Source organism: Meles meles, chromosome 17 (assembly GCF_922984935.1).
Source record: "Meles meles chromosome 17, mMelMel3.1 paternal haplotype, whole genome shotgun sequence".
NCBI classification, from domain to species: domain Eukaryota; kingdom Metazoa; phylum Chordata; class Mammalia; order Carnivora; family Mustelidae; genus Meles; species Meles meles.
The window spans coordinates 36,179,449-36,206,022 of record NC_060082.1 but is presented as its reverse complement, the minus strand read 5'-3'; the positions used below and the strand labels follow the sequence as shown (position 1 = coordinate 36,206,022).

The 26,574-nt window shown below is 47.8% G+C and overlaps 2 protein-coding genes across 7 annotated transcripts; one reads left to right on the top strand and one right to left on the bottom strand.

Moving 5' to 3' along the window:
- Window positions 1-807: 807 nt before the first annotated feature.
- On the top strand, window positions 808-3,176 carry C17H1orf74 (chromosome 17 C1orf74 homolog). 2 transcript variants are annotated; one of them, XM_045982568.1, is made up of 2 exons: window positions 808-992; window positions 1,709-3,176. In XM_045982568.1, the coding sequence occupies exon 2, from the start codon at window positions 1,804-1,806 to the stop codon at window positions 2,593-2,595; it is 792 nt and encodes a 263-aa protein (XP_045838524.1). In that variant the 5' UTR covers window positions 808-992; window positions 1,709-1,803; the 3' UTR covers window positions 2,596-3,176. The 2 variants fall into 2 exon arrangements, with proteins under 2 accessions (XP_045838524.1, XP_045838525.1); XM_045982569.1 differs by having other exon boundaries at window positions 808-1,004.
- TRAF3IP3 (TRAF3 interacting protein 3) lies at window positions 3,099-26,574 on the bottom strand. Of its 5 annotated transcripts, none has more exons than XM_045982565.1 (17): window positions 26,362-26,574; window positions 25,870-26,045; window positions 22,421-22,824; window positions 20,513-20,657; window positions 20,307-20,370; window positions 20,008-20,032; window positions 19,714-19,743; window positions 19,525-19,620; window positions 12,643-12,714; window positions 10,300-10,440; window positions 10,039-10,176; window positions 8,758-8,893; window positions 8,177-8,239; window positions 6,502-6,561; window positions 5,291-5,427; window positions 4,172-4,285; window positions 3,099-3,349 (listed from the first exon to the last, which is right to left on the bottom strand). In XM_045982565.1, exons 3-17 carry the CDS (start codon window positions 22,763-22,765, stop codon window positions 3,257-3,259), a joined length of 1,659 nt encoding a protein of 552 aa, XP_045838521.1. In that variant the 5' UTR covers window positions 22,766-22,824; window positions 25,870-26,045; window positions 26,362-26,574; the 3' UTR covers window positions 3,099-3,256. The 5 variants fall into 5 exon arrangements, 4 of the variants coding, with proteins under 4 accessions (XP_045838521.1, XP_045838522.1, XP_045838523.1 ...); XM_045982566.1 differs by having other exon boundaries at window positions 25,870-26,042; XM_045982567.1 differs by having other exon boundaries at window positions 25,870-25,998.

Below are 26,574 nucleotides of genomic sequence, written 5' to 3'. Positions count from 1 at the left end.
GGAGTGAAGCCTCCAGTGTCGGAGCTCGCAGTTCCCTTTGCCTCTGTCCTGCCCACTTGGGCCGTTTTCTCAGCTGAGCATTCTCAAGAAATTCTTGCCCTAGGGCTGGCAGCTTCGGTGTTAACCCTTCAGTGAAACACTTCCTTCTTACTGGCCTGATTGAAAAGCTTCTGCCTCTCTGTTCATTTCTCATGTGAAGCCAGAAAACTGAATTTCTTGAACTTGAGCCGGTGAAGGGGTTTCTGTGTGTTCTGTACGTTGTAATAATACTGCCAGCGCCCAGAAGCATGCCTGGCATACATTTATTCCGAGTGAATAGTGCCCATGCCCTTCACACCCAGCTTCGAGATGGCAAATCCTGGGCAGGACAGCACTTGCGCACCCACTTCTAGGAATTCAGCCTCTCCAATTGAGGATTTAGGCAGGTCAGAGTAAACAACTAACTTTGTAGGGCCACTCACAGGTGAGGACAGTCTGCAAAACATGTCGCTTTCTCGAGATGAGCTCCGTTTGGAGGGAAAAGCGCACTTTCCCAGACAAAGCAGAGTGTTTTTGCGCTGCGTGCCCCTCACTGAGTTCCCTGGCTTAACGACGCGAAGCTACGTGAGAGTAGCGGCAGGCTACTACTTTCGCCAGGTCCCGCCTTCTTTCGGAGACTTCCGCCCCTCCCCATCCCTACGCAGATGGGCGGGGCCGGGCTTCTGTCTGGCCGGAAAGGGCCGTGCCATAGGCTTCCACACTTCCGGCACAGCCGGGAGGGCGGTACTAACGCGAGGCGCGCGAGCGGACTGGATGACATCGCGGAAAGTGGCGGGAGGGCGTGTGTTGGACCTGCGCAATAGGGGGGTTTTGCCGACCTGGAGTCCTGAGCGTTGCAAGGGACTTCCAGTGTTGCGGCAGAGCGGTCTGGTTTCGGCGTTTCCTCCGTAGCTCACAGGAAACAGGCGGGCGTTTGTGCGCCCGCGAACCTGCGGCGGAAGTGGAAGCAGAAAGTATGTGTGTATGTGTGTATGTATGTGTCAGAGAGACCTGTGACTCATTTAACAAGTCACTCTAATATGCTCAGCACTGCGTGTGGGGATTGGAGTGAGCCCATCTTCCGAAGGTCCGTAGATGACGGCCAGAAGGGGAAGGCGGGGCCGGCAAAAGTATAACCCTTCTGCAGTTACAACAGACTTTATTTACTACTTTTACGTCCCAGGGTGCAGTGGTTGTAAGTCCATATTCTAGTGTATATTAATCGGATCGCTTTTCTTACAGTTGTTGGCGGGAAGATGAGGGGGAGTTGGCAGTGGAAAGAGGGCGTGTGGAACCCAGAATTCTGCCTCAGAAGGGCAGTTTTAGGGTTAGTGCCCGGAATTTTGCCAAAGACAGCCCTGGCACGACTCTTCCCCGATTTCTTTAAGGTTTGAATCCGAGAAAGTAGTTTACAACAGGTAAAATTTAGAAGAATTCAGAGAGAATGTCAACGTAGCCATAAGGCGTGAAAGACACATGAACTTGAGACTAAGGGAGACTAAGTCAACCATGGAAATCAGGCAGCATTGGCGGTCCCATCTTACGTGATCTGGGTTAGCATTTCAAAACAGAGGGAGGGACAAAAAGATGTTTGGAAGATGCTGTAAAACTTAGGGGAAGGCTGTTGACAGGTTTCCTGGTCTGTCATTGGCTGGTGTTAATAATCCCCTGCTACTGGTTTTGTTTTTAGGCCCTTCCTCAAGTGCCTGGAGCTCAGAGATGCGGCCCAGGGGAGGGAACTGTAGCTAGGTAAGGAGGCCATGCTTGCTGTTGCTTCCAGATTCCATGTCGGCACCGAGTCCTCAGATGCTGGTGGCAGCTGCTCAGCAGACCTTGGGCATGGGAAAAAGACGGTGCCCACCCCGAGCTATCTGCCTTCACCTAGCTGGAGAGGTGCTGGCTGTGGCCCGGGGACTGAAGCCAGCTCTGCTCTACGATTGCAGTTGTGCAGGGCCATCAGAGCTCCAGAGCTATCTGGAGGAACTGCAGGGCCTGGGCCTCCTGACCCAGGGACTTCACATCCTCGAGATTGGAGAAGACAGCTTGATTGTCAGTCCTGAGCACGTATGTCAGCACTTGGAGCAGGTGCTGCTTGGTACCATAGCCTTTGTGGATGTTTCCAGCTCCCAACCTCACCCTTCTATTTGCTCCCTGGAACAGCTTCAGAATTTGAAGGCCCTAATGGCTGAGATCATCGCGCATTTGCAAGGGCTGCAGAGGGACCTATCCCTGGCAGTCTCCTGTAGCAGACTTCATTCCTCAGACTGGAATCTCTGTACTGTGTTTGGGATCCTCCTGGGCTATCCTGTTCCGTATACCTTTCGTCTGAACCAGGGAGACGACAACTGCTTAGCCCTGACCCCACTACGGGTGTTCACTGCCCGGATCTCGTGGCTTCGTGGTCATCCCCCTGTCTTGCTCTATTCTTTTAGTGTCCCAGAAAGCTTGTTCCCAGCCCTGAGGGAGATTCTAAATACTTGGGAGAAGGACCTTAGAACTCGATGTAGGACTCAGAATGACTTTGCTGACCTGAGCATCTCCTCTGAGATAGTCACGCTGCCAGCAGTGGCTCTCTGACTTTAACTCTTCTCTTATGTGGAAGGTACTCAGTAAATAATCAGCTCTAGCTGAAGGATGGCATCTCAAGAACCAATTCAGAGCATCTTGAAAACACCGGGGGTGGGGTGGGGGGAGGGATGCTATAATCAGTTGTCCACATCGCAGTGGGCATGGGATTGGTGGTGGCATTGGTTGTACATTTGCCATTTCTGCACTAAGGAGTCCTCTTGCCTTTGCTGAGATAATCTGCTGATTTTTCCACTGGGTAGAAGATAGAAGAAGCAAGATTGTGGAGAAGGGCGGTGGAGGATAAGCGTATGTTCTTGTGTGGTAACTATAAATACACCTGCCCTCGTGGGTGGTGTCTGCCAGAAAGTAGAGGACTAGGCGGGTTTTACCACATGTTTATATACCACCAACTGAATTGGACTAGGGAGGATAGATGAGGATGCTCAGATGTCTTACATTTGTGATGTGAATTGTCATTCCGGAGTAAACTAAGAGCTCTGAGAAACAGAGACTATTAGATGAAGTGTTTATTTTACAATAGGTTAAAAAAATAATAACAAAGTCAGAAATCTCAGGTGGGAAAATGCACACTTCAAAGTATATCAACCTTCTGAGTTTTTTATTGAGTTTCTTGCTTCAGCTTTTCACCCAAGCAGTGGTCACAAGTGATTCAGATCATCAGGCTGTCCTTCTTGGCCAGGAACACTGCCAGTGCTATAGCAATCATTACCGTCAGCATCGAGAGCCATCGGCCACATTGCCTCTGTTAGGAGGGGGTGGGGGAGAGAAAGAGGCCATGGGTTGTTGGAGAAGGTACAGGCAAAAATAATCTTCCTTCTTCCTATCCTAGCCCAGTAGAAAACCTTGGGTCAATAGAGGAGAAAAAGCTTTTTGTATCACTCTCTCACTTGGTCACATTCTTTGGGATAAAACCACTTTACTGCTGGTCACTGGTCCCTAATCCAGGATCACTGGGTCAGAGAACCATACCCAGCAAGAGCCAGATACTTAGATACTGATAAGAATAGTTAAGGAAAGGGGCGCCTGGGTGGCTCAGTGGGTTAAAGCCTCTGCCTTTGGCTCAGGTCGTGATCCCAGGGTCCTGGGATCAAGCCCCAAATCGGGCTTTCTGCTCCACGGGGTGCCTGCTTCCTCTCCTCTCTCTGCCTGCCTTTCTGCCTACTTATGATCTCTGTCTGTCAAATAAATTAATAAAATCTTTAAAAAAAATAGTTAAGGATGGGACATAATTCAGCAAAATTATATTATGCTCTGTTCGTATTCCGTGGTACTTTTGCTCTCCTCACTCTTACCAGTAGCTCATAATAAGCTAAAAGAACACCACTTCATACTTTAGCTAATAGTAGGTCTTCCCCTCAGGCTCAAGAATTCCATGAAAATTAGGCTTGGATGCATGAGCCAGTGTTTGCTGACACTTGTTACACTATCAAGTATGTAAACCAAGTTGAATGGAACAGGCTGGCCAGATGTTGGCACGGGCTGATAAACTTTATCTGCAGGATTTGACTAAGGAGGAACCATCCCACCAACATCCAGGGCGATCTGGGAGGATAGACCCTCTTACTCTGGGAGGCAGCTGTTGGCTCTGGTTCAGCTCTTCTCGACAGTGCTGCAGCTTACGCAGGCAGGAGAGATACTCGTCACTGAGGTTGTCTAACTCCGAATGCAGTTCTTTGCACTGGGGGGGAGAACACCACCAACGTCATCACCACCAGTTCCTTCTGGGACAGAGCCCAGGTCGGGGCGAGGGCTCCGTGTGACTCACCCCCTCATTCGTTCGGAATTTTTACCACCATCCTCCCTTCCCAGCTTTTCTCAGAGATTTCAGTTTGGGTTTTGACTGTGTCACCTAGTTTTTCTGGAATGTGTTTGTTTAAATGATTATAATGCATATTATAATATTATGTATTATACATGTCAGTGCTCCCATGTGATTGTGTGTGTGCAATTGTGTGCAAGTGCTTTGTAAATGGGGGCACCAAAAAATGAAGTTCTTGTAGCACAAAAGACCTGGGAGTGATCTCAGTACAAACATGTTCCCTAGGACCTAGTTGAGTTGCAGGTGAATACTTCTGGGGATACGTATGTTTCCAAGTACCTAGATGGAAAGGGTTTTGTTATTTAAAAGACACACTAGGGGCGCCTGGGTGGCTCAGTGGGTTAAAGCCTCTGCCTTTCGCTCAGGTCATGATCCCAGGGTCCTGGGATCGAGCCCCGCATCAGGCTCTCTGCTTGGCAGGGAGCCTGCTTCCTCCTCTCTCTCTCTCTGCCTGCCTCTCTCCCTACTTGTGATCTCTATCTGTCAAATAAATAAATAAATAAAAAATCTTAAAAAAAAAAAAAAAAAAAAAAAAAAAAAAAAAGACACACTATATATAAAGTTTAAGATAACTCTAGGACAAAGTGTGAGGGGTTAATATGTTTTATTAAATGTGTTTGAGTTTAGGTTGACTTTACAAAAGTAATTATTTAATAAAATCTGGAATAGCAGTTGGTATAAATGAAGAAGGGAAAAGATTGACAGATTAGCCCAAAAGCAAAGACATTTTATAAAGGCAGATGAATACCTGCTGGCATCTAGTCACTATGTAAACTTCAAAATCTTTGCTCTCTGGCTGCCTCCCAGCAGTTTTCCCTACCATTGCAGGATGATTCCCTCACTATCTTGAGGTCACCGTCTCACCTCCTTTTCCTTGGCCTGGAGCTGCAAAGTCTTCTTTTGCAGCTGGTCTCTGAAATCCCATTCTTTCTCCTTCCCTGTACCCTCGGGTTCCACTTCATTATGGGAGGGCTTTGGACTCCACACAGGCAAAGCCTGATCTAAAAAAGCAGCCAGATTCTCAGTGATGGTGAGGTCCACACCTCTGAGGCAGGGTCCTATCACTGAGACAACCCTGGAGCGAGGGGGAAAGGAGGAGAGGGAACAAGGGAGGACCTGTCCCTGATGAGACAGCTTAGAGTAGAATTCTCTTACTTCCATTAGGGCTGTGCTCAGTCTTGACACAGAGCTGGAATTTGAGCCCCTTGAGGGGAAGGTTGGCATCTTACTTTTCTTTGTATCGCTAGCCCTGTTTAATGGCAGATACTTCCAGAGAATACTTGCTAATCCATTTTGTTTTGTGATATTTCTAGTAGGTTTGCTGGACGCTTCAGTGTAACTAACCCCTTCTCCCTTCTAGCTTCATTTCAGTCATGAGAATGGCTGTCCTATCCTAGACTTCATCTTCCTGTGGTTAAAGATGGCTTCTGAGCCACGTGGCAGTCTTATTCTTGGTGAAGAGAGCACTGCACCAGGAGTCAAAAATTCTGGATTGTTGTCTTAGCTGTGTCTTTAATTCTTATGACCGTAGACTTTCATTTTCTTACCCATTCTATGGGTATCATAATTTCTGTCTTCTCTTACATGGTGATTGTGATGAGAAAACAAAAGACCACGTGGAATGCGTAAGTGAGGAACTTGTCCCTTCTAACCCCCATACATGATGAATGCTTTTCAGGGAGCTGAGGCTGCAGACTTTTGAGGGCTAAGAGTGACGTGATTATTGAATGCAGCATGGTGTAGGCTTGTGGAGTTGGATGTGACTTGGAAAGTCAAGTGTAAAAATTGACATTAAATCCTGCGTTCAAAATCAATTTATTGAAATGTTCAACACAGACGTATGTTTTCAGAGTAGAAATTCTTTTCACAGTTTATACACCTCTCAGGATAGGAGGCTAACTGATTAAAGTGTTCTCAAAGTCAATCATCAGTCCTAAAAAAGCTCCCCTAGATCCCTGACCTAACAGACTTCTAGAACTGCATGGGACTCCCAAGAGGTCCTGTAGTCCATCCCTTGCCTCTTGGCAGGCAAGAAAGACCACTAGCTTAGAATTTGTGGAAGTAAATTTGCTGACCTTTCTTTGTTAAGAGTTTCTCCTGTTCTTGAAGCTGTAGGGATTGATTCTGGAGCAAACCTGTGGAAAAACACAAGGAACTTGTCTGTACTAGCGTATCTATTGCAAACAGTGTCTTTTCAGAACTTTGCTTCAAACCTTAATTATTTTAAGATGTTCCTGTCTTATTGGCTAAATTGTGCCCCTCCCCCCAATTCATAGGAAGTCCTAACCCCTAGTGCCTTAAAATGTGACCTTATTTGGAGAAACGTTCTTTATAGAGGTAATCAAGTATTTTAGAATGTTAGAGTGGGCCCTAATATCATACGACTGTGTCCTTATAAGAAGGGGAAATTTTGGGCTGCCTGGGTGGCTCAGTTGGTTGGGCTGCTGCCTTCAGCTCAGGTCATGATCCCAGCATTCTGGGATCGAGTAGACAGCCCACATTGGGCTCCTTGCTTGGCGGGGAGCCTGCTTCTCCCTCTGCCTCTGCCTGCTACTCTGCCTGTTCTCTCCCTCTCTCTGTCTGTCTCACAAATAGATAAGTAAAATCTTTTAAAAAAGCCGGGGGCGGGGGTGGATTTCAACACAACTAGATAGAAGATATCTGAAGAAACATAGGGAGAAGAAAGCCATCTACAAGCCAAAGAAAGTGGCCTGGAACAGATCCTCAGAAGGAATCAGCCCTGCCAACACCCTGACTTTGGACTTGTAGCCTCCAGAAAAAAATAAATTACTGTTTTTAAAGTCACCCAGTGTGTGGTATTTTGTTAATGAATACATCATCCTTGTATCTCTTCCTACCATGTCTTTACCTTTAAGTCACCTTAGAAGAAAGACTTCTCCAGATGACCCTGTATGAAATTAGCAACTGTTTTCCCTTTAACCTGCTTTATTTTTCTCCATGGCAGCCATTACTACCTGACACATAATTAATTGTTCATGGAAGCTCCATACCTTATTGTAAGCTTCATTTAGGTAAAGAGCTGTGTCAGTTCTGCTCAGCACTGTATCCTCAGTGTGTACACCTAAAATGCCTGGCACTTGGTAGGGGAATAAATAAGGGCATGATTTTGAATTGATTCCTTGCGCATTCAGCTCCTGCCCTGTAGGTGCTGGGCATCTGCTTGTGGCTGCCTTACTCTTAATATGCATTGCACGAAACTTCTCTGTTGGGGTGTCAGGTTAAGGTGGTGGGAAGCCAGCAGAGCTATTAATTGAATCGGGTTCTCCAGCTTTTCAGCCACTCCCTACATTTTTTTTTTTTCCTCCTGAAATGTCCCTTTTCCTCTTTGGCCCCAACAGGTAGTTTTGAAGAGATGGAGGCATCTGTAGTGTGAGCCGATTTTCTGAACCATTCCTAATGACAGATGCCTATAGGACATACTCATGTATGTAATGAATGTCAGTATATAAAATAACTGCCTTAGAATGCTCAGCGTTTAGTTCGGGTGGTTGTCTTTGGCAAGTAGAAGAGGAAAGTAGAAAAAAAAAAAGACAGGCTAACGTTATTAACTTGAAAAGAGCTGTGTAAATGACCTCACTTCTCAAGAGGGTCCGAAAATGCACAGAGGTGGAGGATACATCAAAGACCGGGCCCTAGACCCCTCCTTTGGATGCCTCTCGTGGGGCAGGAGTGGCAGGAGCACAGAAAGAGCCAGCTGCGCTACTCTGAGAATCTGGAAGGGGAACTTACTCTGCAGCTGCTGTACTTGGGCCACCAGGGCGAGTTTCTCCTCCTCTGACCTCTTCAGTTGATCTGAAAGTGAAATAATGCAAATCGAAATAGATGAACCTGAGACTTAACCTGACACCTGAGGAGGGGAGTTAGTCCTAGCCACTGATGTGTGCTAAGTGGAAGTCCTCTCTTTTCTACTTGCCCTCGTTCTGGAGAGGAAACCAGATCCTGAGCTCCTGGGATGTCATCAGCCCCAACAACATCAGATTGAATCAAGAGTTGTATCTGCCCATGATTTTGTCGTCTACGCTGACGCAGAGGCCAAGGTGGGAGGCCTTCAGTATGCCTTGCGTTCCAACTGACCTTCCCTTTCCAAATCAGAAATGCAGCCTTGCCACATCTGACTGGAAATGGGAGTGCCGTGACCTGGCTCAGAGGGACTGGCTGATACTACCAGACCTGCTAGCACAGCACAATAGGCTGGGATGATTAAAACAGCCCTGCCTTTCCCTCAAGGTAAAATGAAATCACAAACCCAACCAAAGACTGAGGCCTTCTCCTCCATCCATCTTCCTAGAGGCCTTGGAGGAGAAAAGTACCTTGTAGGTGCAGGGTATCCGAGCTGTACAGATCTCTGTCCCCCTGCAGGTGTTCAATCTTGGCCTGCAGTTCCTGGTGCTCATTTTCCAGAAGTCGCAGAGCCTGGTTCATCTGTAGGTCTCTACTGTCTGCTCCCTGTAAGGAGGGGGTCCCAACACAGAGGCAGGTCAGTGCTGGGGCAGAGATTGGGAACAGATCCCATGGAAGAGGAAGACGAATTTTAGAGACAGGGGATTATCAGGGAAATGGAAACATTTGGGATTCTTTGTTTCTTCCATCTGCTCTATTCCTCATGCTTTAGATTTTTGATATTTCACAAGGGACTCATTTGAGTCGGCCCAAATCATCGCTTTTTTAGGTGTCTTAACATTGTCTTTACTTCTTATTCTAACACTGTCATTTTTTTTCCTTTGGTAGGGTCATTTTTCTCAAAAAATTAAGGTTCAAAAGAAACAGGCCTTCATGAGAGATAGGGCAAATAGTGTACTGGCCAGCTGGCTTCACAGCTTTGATAAGACACACGCTTCAGCTTATTAATTTGGCACTCAGGTTCCTGCTTCAGAAAAACAATAAAGGTAAATTTTTGATGTGGGTCCTCAAAATTTCAAAGTAAGTAAAATCTATGAAGAGAAATAGCTACTATGGATGGAGGCCTGTGCCAGGCATAGTGCTCTGTGCTTTGTAATGGATTACCTCAATCCCACAACAATCCTATGACGTAGGTACTACTATTTGCCTCCTTTTGGAGATGGGGAAACTGAGGCTTAGGAGATCAGTTGACTTTGACCAGGTAACACCCATTGGAAATGATGGAACCCTTGAGAATGCCAAGGGTCTACTGTAATTGCTTAAAAATGACATTGGCAGGATGTTAGTCAATCCTCAACCTCTGAGTAAGTTCCTGAGGCTTGTTCTGTGCCAGCGGTGGACATATCTGAGCTGAATGCTCTGCTGGCTTGGGGTGCAGAGAGTGGGTTGGAGTATGACAGTAGGCTGATGAATATTCCAGTCTAGCCCTTTGCGCATGGATGGTATCGTTTGGGGAACACTTAGTTCATTTGCATGAAACATCTTTGCTGAACTCATAATTAGATTCCAGGGCCCAAACAGTGAGTCAGATACAAAGTGGGCAGTGAGTGGGAAACTGAAAGCCAGATGCTGTCAGGCTGCCTTGAGAACCCCCATCCCACCAGCAGCTTCTGTCCTCCCTGCTGCCACTGCCCCTCGTCCCATAAGCCCTGCCTTTTCTCTCCCCATGTACCCACCCCAGGGCCTGGTACCTGTAGTTTGGACTGGAGCACGTGGAGTTGGCTCTCCAGCTCTCTGTGCTGGGCCCCCAGGTTCCTCCAGTCCTCCTTCAGAGCTTCATACTGACTCCTCCACTCTTCACACTTCTGCTCGGCCAGAGCCAGGGACCGCTGAGGGGGTGGTCAGACAAGAGGAGGGTGCCTTGGGGGTTCCAGGGAGTTGTGCAGCTGGCTCCCATGCTGCCCAGAGCCACCCGGGGTCCCAGCCCCAAGGAGTACACAGCATCCCTGCACCTGTGTGCTCTGCAGTTGCTGCTCCGCGCTCATTTTCTCCTCCAGCACCTTCTGCAGTGACTCCTTGGCCTTCTGCTCAAAGTTGGTTTTCTGGTCTTCCATCTCCAGTAACACCTTTTTCATTCCCCAGGGGGGGTATTTCTGTAAATTTCATGCAATTCAACAAACACATATTGAACTTCCGTGTGCCAGCCCCTTAGCTGGGATACAGAAAGGAAAAGAATTTGCTCCTGGGCCCCAGAGCAGAGATACCAGTAACCTGCTGGACCTCCTTCCGGGCTCGAGTTCGGCAGGGAGAGGGTCCCAGGTGATGAGGGAGGTAAGTGGGGTTAACACGGTGCTCTAGGCATGTTGGGCCTCCCCGGGCCTTCCAAGAGCACTTCAAATTCAATATTTACAAATCAAAATAATCTTCCTCAACCTGCTCCTTTCTCCTGGGCTGCTTATCTCAGTGACCAGCATCATTACCCACTCAGTCTCCCAAGCCTGAGACCAGGGAGTCATCCTTGATTTCTCTCACTTTCTCCCACCAATCAGTTGCTCATGGAACCTTGTCAAATCAACCTCTTTCACACCTCATGTCTGTGTCTTCTCCATAATTCCTGGCACTTCCTTAGTTCAAACTCTGGTAACACTATGATATAGGTTGATGCAATATTTTCTCTATCTTCAAGCCTTGAAGCTAGAGGGTACTTTCTGAAATGTAAATCTGATCATGTCACTCCCTTTTTAAATCTCTCAGTGACTAAGGATCAGGTCCAAATTCATTGGCAAGGCTCCTACTTGAAAGCTCAGACTTTGATTCTATGCTACTTCCACCCAAGCTGAACTGTTTGCAGATCCCCTAAGCACTGTGCATTTTGGCCTTTGCCTTTGTCCATGTAGCTTCTGCCTAGAACGTCCTCACCTACCCTTTCCACCTGGTTAAACTCTACTCATGCTCAAGACTCCATCCAAGGATCATGTAAATTCTGATAAATCTTGACCAATCACCCCTGACTCATTATGGAGTAGGTAGCTTTTCTTAGTGTTCACATAGTATCCTCTGTAAATCTCTATCTTCCCACTCTGTTGACTCATTTGTGTCCCTTATGGGATTGTAAACTCTTTCAGGGTAGAGAGCATACTTTTTTTTTTCTCTTTTATCTTTGTAGCTCCAGTACTCTCAATGTTTTTAAATTCATACATTTGCATTAAAAATTTATCTTGGCTTCAGGAGTTAAGAAAAGAGCAGCCTTGTATATTCACTTAGGGTCTTCCCTTCCCTAGTCCTTTCATCTTTTTGCCCTGTGATTCTTGGGAAGGCAGGCAGCTTTTGCTGTCAACTCTGGGTTAGCCCACTGAATAAACAGTAGTCTAGATGGTACAGACCTCAGGATCAATATGAAATCATTTCCATTTAGCTTTGGAATCATCTGAAAATTTGGATCTAAATGTGAGTCGGTCTTAGGTTCTTGGAATTTTCATCAGAAGCAGGATCCAGGAGGTCATACATAGGTATATCCCAGTTAGTGGACTTACCCATGCTGGCCAGCTTTGCCCCTCTGCCCATTGAAAATGAAGAGCCTGGCATTCTGGATTATATGTCGGTATTTTATAAGCATGATTGGCATCATATAATCCCTAAGAGTCTGACAAAACAGGCCATACTGAAAAAACTAAAAGTTGTGGATCAGCAAACCTGTATATAAACTCTGTTCCCCTATAAGACCCCAAGCGTGCAGCCAGGTCCATCTTCTCTCCCTAACTCCACATGCGCCACCTCATTCACTTGTCTGACGTCTCACCACTTGTCAGAAGTCGATCACTTCTCCAGTTGAAAGCTGATTTCTTTCTATCTCTTGTAATCCAAGATTAGGCCAATCAAGAGTTTACTAAAGATGGATAACAATGCCATAGAAAAGCTAAGAGTCGTGGCCTTTTATCTTCTCCCAGGGATTGCTGCTAGACTGAAGTTGCCCACGGAATGGAAATCATTTTGTAAGACTTTGTTACAATATCCAGTTTGTCTTTTCAAAGGTTGGGACCTATAAGGTCTATCCGGGTGATGAGCATCTTTACTAGGGCCTCTCCCTACAGTTCCAGGTATTCCTAAGATTCCCCTGGAGCTGGCAGAGTCCTTGATGCTGGGGTTGCTTCTCAGGGTGCAAAGGGAAGAACACTAGGAAAAAGGGAGAAGATGTGGGTTGGGGACCAAAGTGAAACTGGCAAAGCCAGAACTGAGTGAGTAGGAGTGGGTGCTTGCAGCTCTATCAGGTGTCATTTCCAGAGAGTAGGATCGAGGCTCAAGCATTCTCCTTTAATTCTAAATTCCTGGACTGGAAATGTCTTAAGAAAGCTTACCTGGGTACAGGTGTACAGCTGGTTTTCTAAAGATCTCAGTTTGCCCTTCAATTTGTCTTCGTTAAGCTGGCCCTGGAGCAAAGGGGATGAGTTAATGAGTTTGGGCCAAAATATGACATGCAGAGTTTTCTTCTGTTTTTCCAGCTTACTGCCTAGAATGTGGTCTGTGCTCAAGCAATGTTTGTGAAGTTGAACTCTTTCAGGATGTAGGGAGGAGGAAAGATGACAAAGGATGTTTGACTAGAAGAGGATCATTTCCTCTTTCTCTGAAATAGGAGAAGGAAGAATTGGACTGGCCCCTAGTCCTCTCTGTACCTTGAGGTTCTCTATCCAGTGGTTCAGGATATCATAGTAGGAGTTCACTTGAGGAAAATCTAAGCTCTCTTTTTCTTTCCTCCTTATCTCTCTCCCTTGTCTGTCTAGGCACTTCTATATTCCTCATCTCCTCTTAGTTTATATATGGACCTTTACTTCTAAAGTATAGGCCAATAAGACTAAAGGAGTCTCCATATTCCCTTCTTTACCCCTGTCATGGGCTGAATCGTGTCTGCCCCCTCCACTACCTTCCCCCCAAGTTTATATGTTAACATCTTAACTCCCAGCACCTCAGATTGTGACTGTATTTGGAAATAAGGTCTTTAAAGAGATAACTAAATTAAGGGACACCTGGTGGCTCAGTCTATTGAGTGTCCAGCTCTTGATTTTGGCTCAGGTCATGATCGTGGGGTTGTAGGATCAAGCCCATCAGGCTCCCTGCTTAGCATGGAGTTGGCTTGAGATTCTCTCTCTCTCTCTCTCTGTCTCTCCTTTCCCCTCCCACCCTGCTTTTTCTCTTTCTCTCTCTTAAAAAAAAAAGAGATAATTAAATTAAAATGAGGTCATTAGGGTGGGCTCTAATCCAATATGCCTGCTGTCCTCATGAGAAGAGAAGAGACACCATGTGAAGACTCAGGAGAAGATGGCCATCTGCAAGCCAAGGAGAGAGGCCTCATGAGAAACCAACCCTGTCAACGCCTTGATTTCAGACTTTTAGCTTCCAGAATTGTGAGAAAATAAATTTTTGTTGGTTAAGCCACCCAGGCTGTGGTATTTTGTTATAGCAGCCCTAACAAATACCTACCCCCCTGCCCCCAACACACACACACACACACACACACACACACACACACACACACACACTGGGCTCAAGATGAGAGCTGTGGGCCTGGGTGGCTCAGTTGGTTGAGCACCTGTCTATGGTTCAGGTCATGGTCTCCGGGTCCCAGGATCAAGCCCTTCCATAGGGCTCCTTGCTCAGCTGGGAATCTGCTTCTCTCTCAGCTCCTCCCCTTCTTCCTGCCCCTCCTCCTCCCCCACTCATGCTCTCTCTCAAATAAATAAAAAAATATCTTTTCAAAAAAAAATGAGAAGGGGCGCCTGGGTGGCTCAGTGGGTTAAAGCCTCTGCCTTCAGCTCAGGTTATGATCTCAGGGTTCTGGGATCGAGCCTCACATCGGGCTCTCTGCTCAGCAGGGAGCCTGCTTCCTCCTCTCTCTCTGTCTCTGCCTGCCTCTCTGCCTACTTGTGATCTCTGTCAAATAAATAAATAAAAATAAAATCTTTAAAAAAATGAGGATTTTTTCTTTTTTTTCAAGAATTTATTTCTTTATTTGTCAGAGAGGGAGAGTGCACAAGCAGGGGGAACAGCAGGCAGAGCAGGCAGAAGGAGAAGCAGGTTCCCCGCCAAGCAAGGAGCCAGATGTGGGACTGGATCTCTGGACCCGAGGATCACGACCTGAGCCGAAGGCAGCCACTCAACCAACTAAGCCATCCAGGCATCCCAAGAAATTCTTTAAGAAAGCAGGAAATGGAGGAGAGATATCAAGACAGGGTGTGCGTATGTGGCGAGTGGTGGTGGTGGTGGTAGAAGGGCTTCCCCAAAAGCCATGTTCTAGGTATTCATAAGCAGGGTCGGCTTAATGCCATTTTGGACTTCCCAAGAGAGACGCTAATCTCAAGGGTGAGGCTAGAGAAAGGCAGGCTGGAAGAGCCTTATCTGTTTCTCAGTTTTTCAGTCTTTCTGCTGAGTGGCTGCTTTGTTCTCTTCTCCACCAGTAGTGGTCTCCCTTTCTCCAAGGGCAGGGTTTTGTTCTTCCATCTCTGAGTCTGACTTAAGGTTGTCCGTATGAGGGGTTTGGGGAGAGAGGAGGGTGCCATCGATGAGAGAGCCAGTTTCCCAGAGGAAAGGCCGTGGGTCTCTAGCAGGAACTCTGATTTTCATATCCTTTTCTCTGGCTTTTTCCAACCAGACCCTGTGAGACACTTGTGAGGTTTACAAATTACATTTCTCTCCAAGCCTGAGATGCCACATCCCCTCTCAGTCAGGCAGCTTGGGTATTTGGAACCCTTGTGATGTTTCTAGTCTACAGTGGCCTGCGTGCCGCGGAGGGGCCTCTGTTTTGAGGTCTGTCCCCTTCAGTGAGTTTAAGGGCACCTGGGGGAGGCAGGAAGTGGTATCTCACAGCTCCTGTTTTGATCTTGTTTGGCCAATTCTTCTAGCCCTGGGAGCCAGGGGGCGCCCCCACCCTTTCTGCTTCCTGTGTTACTCAGCTGGGCTTTGCAAAAGCAAAAAGCTTTGCCAAAAATAATTTTTCAAAGTGCCTCCTGCTATTAATGTTTTTCATAATGTCTCATGTGAGAGCTGAGAGTCCAGGATTTGGCATCTCCAGTAGCCACAGGGCTTTGGGACAGATAAAAGAGATGGACAAAGACTTTCATTGTTCTGGGCTGTGGACTAACTGGTAAAAGGGCTGTATTTCGCTGAGTGACCTGTTCACTATCAATCCACCGGTCCTGAAATCAGCTCCTTCTGCACCCCCATTTCCTGGTTCAGATCTCTGCATTTTACTTGTGCCTAAACTCCTGCTATGGCAGAATGTAATCAAACCCACTGAGTTTAAGGTTTATCTTGCTATAGTTTTGAGAAGAAAATAGACAAGCCCAAAGCAATATCCTTACATTTTCCCCCTGTCTCCTACCCTTTTGGGGTAGCTCCTCTCTCCTTCCTTACTATGGTTTTAATCCAACATTTTGCCTCTCCCAACTGTTTCTGTATTTTAGACATACCCCAGATTACTTTTCCATTCATGGTGCAATAGAAGACAGTTGAGAAGAGCCCCTTCAGTGGGGATGAAGGACCACCCAAGTCTGGGGCTTGGAAAAAAAAATCTCTTATCCACAGCTCAACCTTCCCAGGCTCCCTGAGGCAGGGAAGAAAGCTGTAGCCAAGTTGTTGCAAATGGGGCATGTAGTTTCCTGGTCTGAGGCTTAGGCCCCCTGCCACACATGCTCCCGCCCCGTCAAGCCCAGTGGTACAGTATGTGGGAAGAAGCACTCTTTACAGGCCTACTGTGGATGTTTTCTGGGCAATCGCCACCCCCCCCCCCCCCAGGAGCCCAGGGCTCAGAGAGCACAGTACCCCTGGTTGGAAAAGGGAGCAAGATGGAGGCCATACACACCTGGTGCTGGTCTGAGGTCTTCAGCTCCTGCTTCTGCTTGGCTTTCCCCAGCCTCTGATCTGTTCTCCAGAAACACCACCACCTCACCGCAGAAGCGCCAGCCCACAGCTCATCTCCGCTCTAGCAGGGGCTGCTTAGGGCTCCCAGCCAATCCCCCGCAGTGCTGTCATCTCAAGATCTTGTTTCCACTTTGCAGAACTTAAAACCCCAGTGTGCCCTGCTCCTGTTTTGTATTGCCCAACACTGCCAGCTTGCTTTCTCTACCACCCGAATTGTGCCTGCTCTGAAGGGTGGACCCAGCTCTGGAGTCTCAGCAGTGCCCCAGGCCCCATCACCTCCAGCAGCCCCAGAGTCAGCTTTGAGATGGAGGCAATGCAGGGAGCTCGTTCTTGGGGTTTTCTCAGAGTTTGTGGTGAGCTTCCCTGCATGTGGCGTTAGAGAGTCAAATCACAGGGGCCAAATGGAAAAAATAAAGGCCTGAAATGGGCTGAATGTCAGTCCCTGTTTTGGTCACATTCTTCCAATTAGTTTTCCCAATACCATAGTCTGGGCTTGTCCTTCAGCAGCAGTTGGGGCTTCCATGGCAGGGGTGGAGGGTTGGATTATTTTGTTTTGGGGGAAGCAAGAGCTCTTAACTGACTATTTTTGTGAAAAACAGGAAGCTAGGGGGTTGGCAGGGAGGAGGAAGAATAGAAGGGTGCGTATAGGGAGGGGTGGGAGAAAACCACAACCAGAGGAACTTCCGCTTGCAGTGCCGTTGTGGAGTGAAACTGCTCCAGAGGTGACCTTGGAAATGTCTCCCATTCCCGCCAAGCTTGCCACGACTCGAGCTCTGAGTGTGGCTTACCTGGGATGTTACCGCAGCTTTGGTCACTTCCACACCCACCCAGAGCCACAGTCCCCATTGTCATCAGAGATACTTCCAAAACACAGATCCGATTGTTTTCGACTCACTCCCGCGACTTTTTAGCATGTATATTGCCCAAATGAGCACGGCTCCCCAGCTACTGACTGAGCTCCTTGGGAGGATGGGCTAAATGTTGCTCAGTGTCCGACTTTAAACCCATGTACGGGGTCCTCCCGTTGCTCCCCTGCCGATTGCCTGGAGCAGAGTTTCTCAGACTGGGGTTGGCATGTGTTCTCCTAGGTCTGTGATACATATGCCTTTCATTTAGGAAAGAGTCTCTACGTTATTTAAGTTTGAGATCCCCTGTCCAACAGAAAAGCTTCATAATTCCAGAGACCTGTGTGAAGCCCCTCCTGGTCTTGTCTTTGAACTCCTCTGCCTCCATCCCTTCATTTCAGCCACGTTGTTACACAGAGGCCTATAATCATTCCGATTCCTTTACCATAAACACCCTTTTCTTTCTGCTTTTTTCTTCCCCATTATCATTTCTACTGCTGTAACCAGTAAATGACGCATCCTTCCAGACCCGGCTCAAATGGGCCCTTTCCTTTGGAGCCTACCCTGTTCCACTTCAGGCAGAATAATTGTTTCCTTCTCTTTCCTCTGCATCCCATTTTAGAAACCACTGTTACAGCTTTATCATAAGCTGCATTCGGGTTATTTACTACACGTCTCTCTCTTCCTGGTTGATAGGTGAGCTCCTCAAGAGCAAGAACCCTACTTCTTTTTGTCCCTGTAGCATGGGGATCAGCACGCAGTTGAAACTTATCAAATGCCTGCTGAATAGATGAGTGTGATGATCTCAAATTAGTTCAGCACCGGAAACCACCTGGCATGCACAGCTGTCTGTCCAGGCTCCTGCTCTGCCCATGACAACGACTTTCTTGACAATCAGGAGCCCTGAGCACAGACACTAATTCCTGGTACAATGACATGTGAGGAAGGAGGCCTGAACTGAGGAAGTCTCTTTTACATCACTGTCAACTTCTTGGTTTTGATCCACACCCTCCCATCTCTCTGTCTAAAGACAAGTCCTCTGTGCTGGAGGGTTAGGTGTTCATGGAGGCCTGTGAGGTTGTGCTTTCTCTTTGTCGCCCTGCTCTTTGCTCTAGTGGCATAGATCCTGGAATAGCATAGTCTAGAGGGTTTCACTGTGGGGTCCGAGGACCCCTGGGAGTCCCTGAAACCCTTTCACAGGTTTGATGAAGTTCTTCCCTTTTCAACTACGTATCTGTGTGAGTCTGGATTTTCCTTCATACACTTCAATCAAAACAGTGTATTACAACGGATGGAAATAGGAGAATCAAGCAGTCTTCTTTCCAGACTTTAAAAAGATTTGCCAAAGTGTAAAACAGTGCTACACCCCTCACTATTTTTTGGAAAAAGATACTCATTTTTCATAAAAATATGTAAATTAGGTTCCTGTGCAATGGGCTTATTGTTGTTATTTTAAAATTTACATACATTTTAAGATTCCTGTTTTCATTTCTCATATGGTAAATCCTAATAGGGTAAATATAAAAAATTCTTTGGGGTTTTTAGTAAAGTTTTTTAAGAGCATAAAGCAGTCTGGAGATTAAAAAGCAGGGCCCATCGCATTACACTACAGCACACCTCAGGTCTTTGCTTGTGTTGTATCCCCAGCCTGGAATGAAGTTCCTGCTTCCACATTAGTCCGGAAAATACTTATGTAACTATAAATATTTCCCTGGTTCCCCTCTTCTCTGGAGTCATTCCTTCCTTCTTGTGTACTATTATATTCCGAAAACATTTCTCTTATTTCATTTCTCATATCCCTGCATTGTTTAGGCATCTGTTTCCCTGCCCAAACCACAGCTCTCTGAAAGCAGGGGCCCTGACTAATTAATCTCATGATTTCCAGTGCTCAGTATGGAGAACACAATCTATGAATATTTGTTGAATTAACGGACTAAATTAAGGAGGTCTGAATTTTAGTTCCAGTTCTGCCTCTAGCTAGCAATGTGACTTTAGGCAAGTCATTTGACCTCTCTGACACACAGTTTCCTCATTGGTGAAAGAAGAAAACTTAGACTACATGATCTCTAAAATCGCTTCTCACTTTGACCTTGAAGTCTAAGCTGATTAGTAGGTCCACGGTAGCTCACAGTTAATACTGGAGTGAATCCCGTACAAAAAAAAGAAGTTAACATTTACCAGTCAGTAATAGCAAATATATGGGCATCTTCCTTCTTTTCTCCCAACAAATTGAGCCGTGGGAATTCTTGCCAGTTTTGGTTCTGGGTCTTCCCTGGGTGTGGAGTAGTGTGACCTCAGCTCATGACTGTGGATTTAGCTGAGCTCTCCCATATAGTTACTGTGACATGTCTGACCTCTAGCTCTTAGCGCCTCCCACCTCACCTCTTCAGTACTGAGAAAACCTCTTCCCTTGCTGGGATCATATGGAAAAAGGAACAGAAACTCACGAGCTTTGTTCAAATAAAGATTTCATTCCCTTACCTTCCAAGAGCTGTCAGAGGCCCTTATCAGAGTGGAGAGTAGGTCTTGGAGAATCACCATTTTCTGTTTTAGAACCAGTTCCCTTTGTAAGGCCTCCTGAGGGGCAAAATACACAAGAAGGGACATTAACCTGGAGGAGGAGGGAGTAGATGGGGAAGGAGCTGAGGGGAGAGCTCACATGTTACTTACTTTGAGGTACTCAGAAAGCTGGATGATTTCCTAGAGAGAAAGAAAAAGGGTATTCTAGAAGATTCTACATCCTCTGAAATCCTGGAACACAGAACCAGAGCCAGGACTGACTTGTATCAAGTAAATGTTGTTCCTTGGCTCAGACAGAGTCCCTCCAGTCCCCATGTCTGTGCTTGTCCAGGAAGAAGGTGCCCCTTCATCCTAGCTGTGTTTACCATGGAATTCCAGAATGTCAGATCTTGGAGGAGCTGAAATACCATCTGAGTCAACCCTTCAAAGTGAGGATTTTCTTACCTTATCCAGAACTGCAACTCCGTAACTGAGAAGAGAAGAAATGAAAAACAGAAATGACAAAGGATCAGAGAAACAAGCACATGGGGAGAGGTGGGTAGATTCCTTCTCCAATCTCTTCTGAGACCCAGCAGGGCGGGGCCGGTCTCCCTTTCTGTCAATTAAGGAGGACATGGAAGTTCACCGTGCTCCTTCGCATGGGGGAGCGGGTGGCGGTGGTGGTGAGGGTTTCAACAAAGCGTAGATGAGAGGAATGGGTGGTGTGTAAGGAAGCTGGGGGCAGGAACAGAGAAGGTACTCACTTGGTTTGCTGACTGGCATCATTCTTAATTGTTGGCTGGGTTGCTTCGGCCTTTGTCTGAGTGCCTGAGAGATAGAAGATAAGGCGATTCAGAAGCCATGGAGGAGGAAGTGGGAAGGGACAAGGGCTGTCCACTGTCAGCAAGCTGAGCCTGCTGTGGCAAGATTCTCTGCAGGCCCCAGTGAGTGAGTGAGGCTCTGCTCTTACCGCGATGGTGCTGGGGTGGTTTTTTGGTGGGAGAGTCCTTCGGTGAAAAGTCCCTGGCCTGGGAGGGGCGGTCAGATAGATCCCTCCAGGTGCCTGAGGGAGGGTGACGCTGGATTGGAAAGATCTCAGAGCTGGTGTCTGACACCTGGAAAGCAAGTGGGGGATGCTGAAAGCCTAGAGCCTCTTAGAGCATGATTCTCTAGCTAACTGCAGAAAGATGAACCCGTGATCAATTTCCGGTCTAGAAAACCAAAGCAACCCATTCAAACCTTGAAACTACTAAGTTGTCCCTGCTCCTGCCCTCTCTCATCCTGGCTCGTGGGAATTGTCCTTCCCAGGCCAGGCAAAGAGGGAGCAGGGCTTGACTCTTCTTACTTTCTTTGGAATCCCTGTCTACTTTGTTTGATTTCAGCCACTTACACTGCCCACAGTGATGTGGAGAGAGAACTGGTCTGAGAGTGAGGGCCTCTGGTGTCAGGCCCTGCCCTTTCTACGAGGTCTCAGACTCCTGTCCGTGTAATGAATCTACGTGACGTAGGCGGTCTCTGAGGTCCCTTCCATATTCAAGAGGTGGCTTCCTTCCTCTCAGGGATGGCTGGAATACTGCTGAGGTTTTGTGAAGAGCAGGTAGAGTAGGGATGTGTAGGGAGGGGTATAGTAGCAGTTGTCACCATCTAGTCCACTCTTTTTAAATATCTTCTACATACACACTCAAAAATTCTATGGTTGTAACAACACCAAAAGGCTAAGGAATGCCTATGGTGACCAGTCATGCGGACTGACTCCACCGCAGTAAAACTTCAGTGACTGATAGGCTTAGGTGAAGTTCTTTAGTTACGTGTGTTTTGTTCTTTTACTTCTTAAAAAACATTTTTTTTTAAACAAAAAGCGAGCAAAAAAAGAACAGAAACCTCCTTGCCATAGAAACTACACAGTTGGTTTTATTTCACAATCAGGCTCAAGGATCTTTTTTCTGAACAGGACCTTCTGTTGTGGATGATAGATCCATTAGTTAAGAAACCCTGACTAAACTTCTAGTCTGGGTATGGAACTAGGCCAGGTACTTCCAGGGAATACGGCGGACCCGTCCCTGCTGTCAACAGGCGCACAACATGGATAGAGGACACAGATGGCTGGCTGGCTTAGATCGCCTCAGCAGACCCTGGTTTCTGCCAGCACTGCTCCTTCCCAGGCCAGAACGATGGGTTCTCGAAGCATTATTACACAATTTTAGAGGATTTATAACCTCATAAGGACCACAGAGAGCAGAAGTGGCCTGAGGAAGCCAGGGAAATCTTACTGGACCAGAGGAAGCTTTCGTTGAATGAATTTAGTACAAATGGAACAGTCCAAGTGGAAAGGAAAAGGTAGGTGGGTGCAACAGCCTCACAGAAGAAGAGAGGACAGGGGTGTGTGTGTGTGTGTGTGTGTGTGTGTGTGTGTGTGTTCCTGAGAGGGGGCATCAAGAAGATGGGCCTGTGTACCCGGCAAACAGTAAGCACTCTGTAAATATGTGTTGAATAATACATGTATAGACTGCCTAAATTTAACAGATAACTAGGAGTTAGCAATGGCGTTGCTTATATTTTTTTTCTTCTTTAAGGAAGAAAAAGAGGCAAGTACAAAACAAAAAAACAGTTGAACCAACAAACAAAAACCCAAACAATGAAAGTCCCTGAATGAGTCTAAGTGGCTCAGGGAGGTGACTCTATTACTGAGGAAGCAGGAACTTAATTTAAATTTGCTTTTCAGCATGGAGCACTGGGTGTTGTGCAAAAACAATGAATACTGTTATGCTGAAAAAATAAATTAATTAATTAAATTTGCTTTTCAGTGAGTCTGAGCCCACCCGTGTGCCATAGTACCCCTGCCCCTGTCCAGAGCAGCGTGTCCCCTGACATGACCCACCTGCTGCTGGGGCGAAGAGATCCCGTGGGCCCAAGACAAGGGTTCTTTGAGGTCAGTTGGCTGGCCTGGCCTCCTGGAGGGACCTCGCTCCTTGGCCCTGGGGCTCCGGGCCTTGCCTTTCTCCTCCACCTCCAAGTTCCTCCTCCTGAAGAACTCCTGTTGTCGTGCTCTCTGGAGCTGCTCTCTTTGCTGGAGCCTCAGTGCCTTCCCCACCTGGCGGCAAGTGGTCACATTGGGGCGGCAGCGGCGGCTCTCACGGGTCTCCTGCCGGCGCTCACACTTGGCCTCGTAGCTCTCAGCCCACCGGGCCAAGCGAGGGGAAGGCCTGGGGTCCAGGCTGATCATGATGACCTCCTGAGCACCTGTTATGCTTGGCTTCCAGTTCCTGGAATAGCTGCCTGGGTCTGCCAAATGCCAAGAGGGAGGACAAGGGGAGGGGTCAGGAGATGGGCAGAAAAATGACTGTCTCCCTGGACCAGGGGCAGAAATAGCATAGCCTCCCCCTGCATGTGGGTTGAAAACTGACAAGGTGATGGTGTTGAACTGGGAGTCAGGACTCCTGGGTCTAGGCTGTACCTGGCACCTGTAACTTTTGCTTTCCTCTCACCTATGTTTCCCCCTCTGCAAAGCAGAAAGATCTCTTTGGCTACCACTTCTTCCTTGACCTTCCTTGACTTCACCCTGCCTCTGAGTCAGGGGAATCTGAGAAATAATTGATGAAAATTGACATGGTAATTGATGAAATTTGGATGGCAGATAAGGATGTGTTGATTTTCCAGAGACTTCTAGAGAACCAGGTAAACTGGCTTCCTGTTCTCCAATCTAGAAGGAAAGCCAGCATCTTTATGCTCTCTTGGCCCAAGTTGATGCTAAAATAGGTGAGTGACTCTTCTCAAGGCCTGGAGAGGTAACCAGGCCTCCCAAATTGGGGCCTGTCTTGTGACCCACTGCTATCTTCTTAGCCCTTAATAACTAGCTTCTGAGTCCGGTTTTGGGTGTGGTTTAGGAGGGAAACCTCACACTAACTCCTCTAGTCATGGAGTCCTGACATTGGTCCGTTGGTACCCACTCCTGGCCCAGGACTGGGCTCCGACCTGGAGCACATCAACTCAAACCAGTATTGGCTGAGTACCTACCAACTGCCCAGCGTTGACCAAAACATTCAGAGCTTCCAACTCAGTAATTCTCCAAGCTGAAGTTTCCATGTTTTAGAATCTCCTCCCTGTTATGGCTAAGTATGCTGCCAGGTCTGCTCTCCTTAGCCCAAACAGAGATGTGCCATCAAAACCAGCAACCATGCAAATGATACCTCAATAAAGCTATTATAAACAGAAATGAAAGAAATGAAAACAGTCCCCCAAGTCCCCGGAGAACCAGGCTTGGTGTAGAAGCCATACTTGCTGCCTCTTCTTTCTTCTCTGTGCCCTTCTCTCTCTTTCCCACTCTCTGTCACCTACCTTCTGCACATTCGTTTCTTCTCCTAGAACCCTCTGGTAGCTTGGCTGAGTTGGGGCTGGAGCTGGCTGAGCCAGATTCTGAGCACAGGAAATTCTGTGCCCTGCTTCCACTGATCACTGGAGTCAAGCCCAGTGGATGATGAAGGAAGAGGGACTCCCCCTTCCAGCTTCTGCTTCTCTTCTCTGTCCCACAATGTCATCACCCACCGCCCGGGGAACCCAGTTCCTGGATAGGTCAGAGAGGGCATCTCAGCTTCACTGGCCAGCAGGCAATCTCCAGCTCTGGCCACTTGAGTTTATTTATAAGCCAAACAGACTCAACAGGTAGCAGCCTCTCTGTCCTTTCATTGGAACTTTTCTACCCATCTGGCTCAGTCCAGAATTCTCTGCAGGATTCTTCTCTCTCTCTGATCATACCACTCGTTCCCTGGGGTCATTCATGGGTGAGGCGGTCTCACTCCAGGAGAGGATCTTATAAGGTCAAGTCAGGCATTCTCCCAAATGCCTGACTCTCGAGGCTTGGAGGGGCATCGCTCTGGTCTTGGGCAGCGCAGGCCCCAGGCAGAATTGTGACGCTGTCCGTGCTTTCCTCTCATCCCATCCCTGGGGAGCTCTCCCCTTTCTTTAGGCTTTTCTCCTCATTCCTACCCTATAGGGTTCCCTGACTTCCCACCTGCTACTTCTGTTATTTAAAAACAGAACAGGATCCAAAAGGCCCATTGGTATTGAGTTGTGAATGACTGAATGATTGTGTAGAGGTGAGCTCCACATCCAGAATCTACCTTGTAGTAGCTTAAGCCACAGCCCCTGGCTATTCTGCCTTAGATGAGAGCCCTGGCTCCTGGCTTTGTGGGTTCATATCCTGGCTTTCCTACTACCTCTGTGCTTTTGGACAAACTATTAACCCTCTCTTAGTCTTAGTTTTTTCATTTATAAAATAGGACCACAACCTCCCTTGTAAGCTTGTAAGAATTAAAGAAAAAAAATGCCCATCGAGCATCTGGCACATAACACACAATAAACGTTAGGTTTTTACAATACTGAAGTAGGATTATTATTACCCCGTTCTTGCTGATCTTGGCTCTTAAAGACTTGGTGCTGTAAGACCGAGGCCTCCAGCTAGACTAGCACTCCAGGATCAAGAATGCCTCATCCCTCTGTCCCCCACTCTCTTCTCTTTGAAGGGGTGCTATTTACACATGGAGGGGATGTGGTCTCCGGTTGAAATCATATTTACGGTTCTGGTTCATCTGGGTGTGGGCCACAAGGAAAAGGGACTTCTCTGTGATCTGGGCACAAGCTGCCATCTCAATTAGGCCACGCAGAAAAGCAAAGAAGAGGTGGGGTGAAGAATCCATGTCCAGCCCATCTGCTTCCCACCATTAAAACGTGGGCCACTAGGTCCCCTCCCTATTTGGCTCCAGGGAATCCGAGGGCTTTGTAGGGGAGGCAAAGCCAGTGATTATGGATAATCCTCCTACCTCCCTGCCGTGGGGAGGAAAGGGCTGTGGGGGGAGGAGCCGGAGCCTGAGATGGGGGCTCCCCAGACTCTGCCGGGTCGCAGACACCAGTGCACCAGTCCGCGGACACGTGGGGTGGCCTGAGGGGCAGACCCCGGGACCAGCTACCCAGGCAGGGACTCGCAGTACAAATGGCTCCTTACAGAAGAGCATTCCCAGACCCCCCGCCCCCACCGCCACCCCCGTAGGATTAGGTGCACACAGCTGAGTAGAATCCCATCCAGCTTTCAGGGATGTCTTGACCGTTCTGATTTGCTTAAACACAAGAAGCCATGTGGAATGGCTGAGTGACAGGGATGGGCTGCGGACGAAAAGGGAACTGGTCCCTGTGTGGTTCAAAGAAAGGTCACTGGGCCGCTGCCCAGGCTTTCTGGCATCTGGCAGCATGACAGGGCCCATGTGGAGCTTGGAGAGGAGATGACACAGGCTCAGGGCGTCCGGCCACAGGGAGAGGTCAGGGTGCTGCCCTCACCTGACGGTGGCTTGTCGCCGCCTTTCCAAGTCTGCTCCTGCTTCCTGCCTGTGTGTGCAGTGAGGGGCTTCCCGCATCGGTCTGGCCGCCCGGGGCACAGCTCCCCGTGTGAGCTTAGGAGAGAAGGGCCTGCACAGAAGCCGCAGAAAGGCAGCGTGTTGTTTTGGGCACTCCTGCTTTGAAGACAACCGTAAAAGGTCATTTAATTCATGCCCATCACTGGCAAGCTGGGACCCTAAGTCATTTGATTCCTAATCCAATCTAACCGACAGAGCCGAGGAGCGATCAAAGCTGTATCCCTGGGCCACGCCTGGTGCCTCCCGGAACTATCGCAGGACGCTTTCCCGCTTACCCCACCCCAACACTCTTAAACCAACTCATCTGCTTCAGTGTCTCCCCCTTGAGCCTAGGGAAGCTTGGGTGACGGATCATTTTCCCCGCCGCAGAGTCAGAGGTCCCCAACCTGGACACAAAAGCATCCTTCTCAGTTACCTTGGGTCCCAGGCTCCGAACCAAACAGCTCAGGAGAGCATTCCAGCTCCTGGGCAGATTGTGGCTCTGGTCTCAGATGGGGCAGGACAGCAGCTGAGTAAAGTGCAAGCTCTCAATTCATGGCTTCGGGCACCCTTAGCGTTTCCCTTGTTAGTTCGGTCTTTCTTTTTGCACAGCAGCCTTTGCTGAAACAGGAAACAGACAAAGCCACAG